General features: G+C 52.1%; 1 protein-coding gene across 2 annotated transcripts; it reads right to left on the minus strand.

The window, feature by feature from the left end:
* Positions 1-1,616: 1,616 nt before the first annotated feature.
* Positions 1,617-6,036, minus strand: Nrl (neural retina leucine zipper). 2 transcript variants are annotated; one of them, NM_001106036.3, is made up of 3 exons: positions 5,916-6,036; positions 4,007-4,415; positions 1,617-2,994 (listed from the first exon to the last, which is right to left on the minus strand). In NM_001106036.3, exons 2-3 carry the CDS (start codon positions 4,388-4,390, stop codon positions 2,662-2,664), a joined length of 717 nt encoding a protein of 238 aa, NP_001099506.1. In that variant the 5' UTR covers positions 4,391-4,415; positions 5,916-6,036; the 3' UTR covers positions 1,617-2,661. The 2 variants fall into 2 exon arrangements, with proteins under 2 accessions (NP_001099506.1, XP_063130193.1); XM_063274123.1 differs by lacking the exon at positions 5,916-6,036 and having other exon boundaries at positions 4,007-4,722.
* Positions 6,037-7,694: the final 1,658 nt, after the last annotated feature.

Genomic DNA, 7,694 nt, shown 5'->3' on the forward strand with positions numbered 1-7,694 from the left:
TCTCAGGTCTGGAAGGCCTGATCTTTCTGGGTGAGTCTTCATGCACCCGACCTTCTGTGGGTGTGGCCTGAGGTTTCGGGAAGTCCACTTGGGCACTCGTACGGATGGCATCAGCACCAACATTGAGGCCTGTTCTTCAGCACACAGCACTCTCGGCGTCTTTAAATGTGTGCACTGTGGTAGCAAATCATAACACAGTCTCCCTGGTTTTCTGGCAAAGCGAGGAGGGCTTGACTTTGAACTCTCCAAGGTCAGAAAAGAGCCAGAGCCAGAGCTGCTTAGCCGCAGCACGGCAGCCTTCCTCACACCATCATGAAACCTTTGCTTGAGCGTATACATAGGGCCTAGATGTGCCACCTTGACACCAGGCCTGTGTTACTGAGGTCTGGTTTGTGGGCATCAGTGTGCGAGGATAGTCTCTGCCATTGTGTGCAGTCACGCACATAAGAAAGGGATGGGAGAGAATCGGTGTGTCCGGATCGAAGCCCCAAGGGACAGACAAGGACAAGACAGAAATTCAGAGTGAGGGGAAAGTGTCGTGCCACATGCCTGTGATTCCAGCACTCAGAAAGCATGGCCAGGCGTGGTGGCGTACACTTTTAATCCAGCACACAAGGCAGAGGTAGGTAGATCTCTATGAGTTCAAGGCTAGCCTGATCTACAAGTGAGTTCCAGGCCAGAGAGAACTATACAGTGGGATGCCATTTCACACACACACACACACACACACACACACACACACACCACCACCACCACCACACATCCTGAGTTTGAGGCTAGCCTGGGCTAACAAAGTGAGACCCTGGCTGGGTTCCCTGTGCCTCACACTCTCCCTTCAATGATGAATGTAAAAGAGGAAGATGCTTCACGCCCTCATTAGAGAAGAACCCACACCAGAGAGAAAGGGTCAAAGGTAAGGAAGGGAAAGGAAAGTGCAGGGGCCTGGAGGAAAGGACTCCTGTTCCGGTCTCCTGTGAGAGAATGCGCTAGGCTAGAGGGAACAAGAAATGCACTGGGAAGAGAAGAGACAGCTGGTCAGGGGGTGGGGAGTGGGGGCAGAAAGGAAGAAAGACATATGGGAGCCACTTCCCCCACACAGGGCTGCTTCTCCCGTTTATTGTGCCCCTTAGAGGACAGATGACAGTGGCTGATGAGGTGGATACTCCCAGCTCAAAGCTTCTGCTCTGCCCAACGGCCCTCCCCATATGTTGCTGAACTGGAGGGCTGGGTTACCATGGCAACTGTGAGACCTGGAGGACAGCTACAGACAGGCCTAGCTGGGGCCACTGCTGCTCCTGGGTTTCGGTTGTGGTAGTGGCGGTGGTGGGTGGTAAGGCTCCATCTGGACCTCCATCTCCACCTCCTCCAATCCACTTTCATTGGCCTTCTAGAACTGAGATGTACACCGCTCGGCTCCAAAAAGGGTCTCTCTCTGCACAGATTAGGCAAGCAATCTACCGCTGAGCTACAACAGCAGACCCCTCTCCCCCAAAAAAACCTTCTCCCCCTCCCTCATTTTCCCATCTCCCTCTTAGAGCAAAACACACAAACGGTTACCTGAAGCAGGGATAAAGAGTTAAACCTCTTTAAATTGCAAGAACACCTAGCCAATAACATTAGTTTTTCTTGGACTTGAGGTTTAATTCACAAAAGCCACAGTCTCTCAGCTCCCGGTTAGTTATCCTGTGAGGTCTCACTCCAGCTCTAAGAAACAGGAGGTAACAAGAGCACCCTCTGCAGTTTGAAGGCCAAGGACGCCTAGCAGGGGACCACTTAGAGCCTAGGCAAGGGAGAGTTTCCAAGCAGCCATGCCTAAGTCACAGCCTGGAAGCTGGGGCAGCAGAACAGGATGTCCCTTTGGTACAGTCATCTTGGCCCCTCTTGGGGAGACCATTAGACGGGCCAAAACTAGAACAGTGTTGGAAGCCATCCAGTCCAAGTGGAAGAAACCTTATGGCAGTCGCTTTGCTCAAGGTGACAGACAGACAGCCTGTGACACAGTTGAGACTAGTGCCCAGTTCACCAGGCTCCCATCCAGGACACTTGTTCTGCTGCTTTGGACTCTAAAGGCCACTGAGTGGAGCAGAGAAAAGCATTTCCAGATGAACTATTACTGTTTGTTTAGGGGAATTGAAATCTTGACAAATCCAGGAGTTCAAAGATTTGGTGGAAATGCAGCTTCATTGTTAATTACAGCATCAGTGCATTACGGGTTGAAAACCTTGAATTAAAAACTATACCGAGAGGGGAGCTGCACCCCTCTTCCTCCTCTCCCTCCTCCTCCTCCTCTCCCTCCTCCTCCTCCTCTCCCTCCTCCTCCTCCTCTCCCTCCTCCTCTTCCTCCTCTTCCTCCTCCCCCTCCTCCCATTCAGCATGCTGCCTACCCTTCCCCCACACCTCCACCCTCAGTACAGGCACTAGCCCCTACAGAATTCAGTACCCTAAATCATGAAGAGTCGTGACCTGCAAAAGGGAAGGGGACTCGTCTCCAGCAAAGGACCAGCATCTAACTTCTGGCATGCCACGAGGGTCAGAAGTTTGGGGATGTTTGTATGAACATACAGGACCACAGGTAGCGATTTGGTTAGTGGGCTTCCTCTCCTGTACCATGGCCATCAACCCAGCCACTTGCCAAACCGCCACACCCACTGCCCTAGTGGCTCAGAGGAAGAGGTGTGTGTGGTCGTCGGACCCAGGGCCACCGGAAGTCAGCCGGTCACAGCGGGCCTTGTAGAGGTCGCGCTCTCGAGCCAGGCGGGCCACCTCCGCCCGTAGGGCATCCAGCTGTGCGGCTAGGCGGGCGCGCTCGGCCTCCAGCCCGCGCCGCTGCTGCAGCCGCTTGGAGCGACAGGCCTGCGCGTAGCCGCGGTTCTTGAGCGTGCGGCGCCTCTGCTTCAGCCGCAGAGCCTCGTCGCGCCCGCAGCCCCGCAGCTGCCGGTTCAACTCGCGCACCGACATCGAGACCAGCGCGGCGTCTGAAAATCTCTCGGGCAACTGCAGAGAAACAGTGCAGGGACCAGGTTGATGCGGGTGTCACCCGGCGAGACACTCGGGTCCCCATGACAGTCAGGGAGCCCTCCAGACTCCACCTTCACCTGCTATATGCTCGCTCTTCCTGCAGACCCCACCCCAGGTTCTGACACGCTTGGACCGTGGGCTACGCTGCCACTCCCATCCTCCATCCCTCATCCCCAAGGCTCCCGCGCCCCTGGGTCCTTCAGCAAGTGTCGCAGTGTGGGCTCTGCCCCTCCTCTCTCTGGCGAGCCAATCGTGCCTCTGGACACTGCGTACCCTTCAGCTGTCTGCAGTGTCCCGGACCCGCGCCCAGACAGATCCCGCCCTTGCCACACAGACACGTCTCCTTGTCCTGAACAACACAACCCGGTGACCCTCAAGGATTTGGATTACATCCTAAAGCCTTCAACACCCCCATCTGTGTCTATAATTAATAGGATGATTCCCAATCCTATCTGAGAAGGTTAGGCGCTGGGGAAAACACGGAGCCTTTGAAAACGCCAACCTCAACCACGGCCTTTACCGCTAGGTTCCACACATCGTTTTTTTCTTTTTGCTTCCACATAATCGCCCATCCCCCACCGCCGCCGCCATCACGCTCTTAAATTCCGAACTCTTTTCCCTCTCAAACCCCTTCGAATCATTTTGCTTTGTTTTATTTTTTGACCTGGCCTCACTCTGTAGTCATGGTTGGCCTGGAACACTATTTAGACAAGGCTGGCTCTGAACTCACAGAAACCTTCCTGTGTCAGCCTCCCAAATGCTGGAACTAAAAGTTGTGAACCACATTTCTCCACCTCCTCCTAATCTTGTCTCTGTGTCCAACCGTTTCCAACCATTTTGAAAAAGTGATCTAGTTTCTCTGATTTTTCTCAAGGACCTTGTTCTCTCTCTCTTTCCAGTCCATAATTCTCTTCAGGAATTCTCCCTCTCTTGACTGGCCTTCTTCCTTAGGTCTTCCTCCCCTCGGACTAACCTTCTGGTCACTCACCTGCACATTCGGGGCTCCTGTCTCTCCTGGGCTCCCTGAATAGTAGCCATGAGGCCCTTCTACAGAGACCGGGCCCTGGCTCTGCAGTAGTTCCACAGCCTCATCAGGACTCAGCCCCAGAACCTCATCGGCCCCCAACTGCTGCTGCAGGGTGGCCAGCCAGTATAGCTCCTCCAGGCCTGCGGGCCTAGGGGCCTCGCTGTTGCCCACCATGCCTGGCTCACTGAAGGTGGGTGAGGGAGGCACTGAACTGTACGGTGTAGAGCCCAGTGAGGCTGTGGGGACTCCGGACCGGCCCTCAGAAGGCTCCCGCTTTATTTCAAACTTCATCAAGTCAAAGTCATTAACATATTCCATAGCCAAGGGACTGGGGGGAAGAGCCATTCTGGGACTGAGCAGAGAGAGAGGTCTCCTGCAAGAAAGAGGAAAAGTGTGGAACGCTTAGAGGCTGCCTCCCATCCCTTTCCGTCCCTTTCACTGTGACTCCGGGGGCCCAAGTGCCCTGAAACTACAGCCCTGGGATTCCGGAGTAATGAAGCAGCCCTGAACAGTTGCTTCCAGGCAGCTCCCCGTGGGCAAAACCTGCAGGCCTGAAGGACAGAATGACAGCACAGTCTTTAGTGTGTGGGATCCATAAAAAAACAACGGCAACGTGGTAGCGTTCCCAACCCTGCTGCTGGGACACGCCAAGAAGCTCTGTCATCTCCAGAGGCACCTTTCCATCTACAAGCAATTAAAGTTTGTACTTAATTAACTGTGACCCTCTCTCTCTCTCTCTCTCTCTCTCTCTCTCTCTCTCTCTCTCTCTCTCTGTGGGGGGGGGTGCCTTGCACCTGCGTGTGCACATGTGTGTGCGTGTGTGTGTGTGTGTGTGCGTGTGTTACAACAATGGATAGACACTGTGCTGTGAATTTGAGGATATGAGGATATTGTGCTGTTATCTTTACCTCTCAAAGCCTTCAGGAGAGTGTCCGTTACACGTTTGTTCTATGGGTTAGTCAAGAGACAAATCTCTTCTAAAGAGACTTTCCATGGGAAAAGAAAGGTTCTAGGAAGATCGGGACCGGGTGACCACTCTCTCTTCTTGAGAGCACTCTCTCTGAAGAGAAGCATGAAGACATATTATCTTTAACTTAGCACCTGCCATGGTGAGTCTAAGCAGATGGCCTTGGCTATCTGATCATTCTGTTCACCACGGGCTTTGAAAACTCCCCCAAAGTGCTCTGTGGAAGACTAGCTCTGAGAAGTACCCTAAAAGGAGAGGCCTACACTCATAATTCTGATAAAGGCTGCCTCAGCCTCATCTTTTGCAGAGGCACAAGTACAAAAGCATATTACCCCCAAGAAGCCCTTGAGCAAGCCATGACCCAGCAGAGTGCATGCAATCTACAACACTAAGGAACTCTCTCACCAGCCAAGGAACACATGCTCACCTCCGGCTAACTTATCTCACTACTTTGCACTTCCCAGTCTGGCAGGCCCATCTCCAGCCCAGCTCCCGATCCCGAGAGACACGCCCACCCCCAGAAGGAGAAGTTCCAGGAGTCTTCTCCTCCAGCACTTGGACTTCGGGTGCCTCAAGAGTCCCCGTTTAATTCGACCGCATCTCAGACTTGCACACTTTGACCAGAAAGTTAGAAGAGGACAGGGCTGATGGAAGGAACTAGTCACTGGCTGGAAAGGAGATGGTGAGACACTGGTGGAGGTGTACTGGGAGACTGGGAGATGCTAAACCATAAGGCTGGGAAGGCAGCTTCTCTCTCTGATACGATAGCATCCAGAGTAGAAATGAGGCAGGGTGCAGAAGAGCGAGAAGTCTACGTAAGATACACGGCAGAGAGCACACTGCAAGATCAGGGGAGGGGCTCTACATGACAGGCCTAGCACCCACGAGGGTCACCAGACATACTCACTTTTAGAATGGCAGAGACCTCGTAGTCACCGTCAGAACCAGAACTGCACAGCTCCCCCAGAGACTAGGCACTCCATAGAGCAGGGTCTGGTGTCCCTGTATTCGGAACAAGGGGGCTGTGGGCACAGAGCCCAAAGGGCACTCTTAAAGGACTAGTTCTCTGAGATCATCTGTGGTCCTCAAGCCTCATCCAATGAGATAAGGGGCTTATTTGCATATCTTATTGGCCTGGAGCAGGGACGCAGAAGATAGTGAAGGACGGGTGCTACCAGTTCTCCAAAAAGGAAAACATGGCATCTTCCCCAGAAAAGCTTCCTATCTGTGGTCTTGCTTATGTGTGTGTGCTTGGTTTCCAGTATAGACAGCCCTCCATGTAAACACAACTCTCAGCCCAATTACTCTGGTACAGATCCAGACAAACTATCTATGTCTGCGAGGCGTTTACACTTTCCCATCCCATTTCCAGCCAGCTTGTTGGGGTTGCTTCTTTTTTTTTCTTCTTTTTTTTTTTTTTCAGAGCTGGGGACCGAACCCAGGGCCTTGCGCTTGCTAGGCAAGCGCTCTACCACTGAGCCAAATCCCCAACCCTGGGGTTGCTTTTTTTTAACCATCCTCATATTTCAGCCCCTGCCCCACCTTCGCCCTGGCTGGTCTAATTCCTCACAGAGTCACTGAATTAGAAAGATAAGCAATCTTCTCCATGAAGAAACTCACTCTTAATAATACCTCATCCCGAAGACAAGCAGCCCAGCTTGAGAGAAGAAAACAGAAAAAGCTGAGACCCAAACTCTGGTCTTTCCTCCAGAGACCAAAAGAGACTGACACACTTCCGAAGAGAGTCACACTTCTGTGACTGCCCTCATGAGCCCTGGGCTTCCTCTCACCTTTTCCCTGCATGTGCCTCAGTCCCTCTCTCCTCCTTGCACTCATTTTCAGACGGCTGGGGTGTGACCTACATTTTCAGCCTAATCCCCTGACGCCTCTTAGAGCTGTCACCCCCTAGTAGGAGCTGGAGCAGGATACTAGGACTTAGCCAAGGAGATGTTTAAACCTGCCTGGAGCTGTTTAAATAGGGGCTGTACTAGAAAAACTCCCGAAGTTAAAGGGTATTCCCTGCCTGCTGGGGACTCCCAGAAACAGTTAATAGGTCTTCTTTCCCAATGCAGAGGAAGGTCTGGGCTCTGTCAGCCCCAAGAGTCCTCGGTTATATCAATTAACCAGACTTATATGTTAGGGAAGAGCTGGCAGATGCAGATAAGACTATGGCTTCCATAGTTCCAAGTTCCCTTGGGAACTTGAAGAAACAAATTCTCTTGCTTTACCTCAAACTCACAGAATCAGATACTTAGTAGGTAAGGTATAGACATCTGTGGTTTAATAAGCCCTTTCAACAGTTCTGCACACACTAATGTTTGAGAGCCACTGGCCCACAGATACCTTCCTACATTCAATCCATCTTATCTCTGAGTGTGTGTGTGTGTGTGTGTGTGTGTATGAGTGTGTGTTTATGTGTGTGTGAGTGTGTGTGCATGAGTGTGTGTGTATGTGTGTGTGAGTGTGTGTTTGAGTGAGTGTAATGAGTGTGTGTATGTGTGTGTTTGTGTGTGTGACTGTGTGTGTGTGAGTGAGATAGTATGTATGTCAGTGTGCGTGTGTGTGTGTGTGAATGTGTGTGTGAGTGAGTGTTTGAGTGTGTGTATGTGAGTGTGTGTGTGTGAGTGTGTGTGAGTGAGATAGTATGTATGTCAGTGTGCGTGTGAGTGTGTGTGCACAAGT

The sequence above is a fragment of the Rattus norvegicus genome, chromosome 15 (genome assembly GCF_036323735.1).
Source record: "Rattus norvegicus strain BN/NHsdMcwi chromosome 15, GRCr8, whole genome shotgun sequence".
NCBI lineage: Eukaryota > Metazoa > Chordata > Mammalia > Rodentia > Muridae > Rattus > Rattus norvegicus.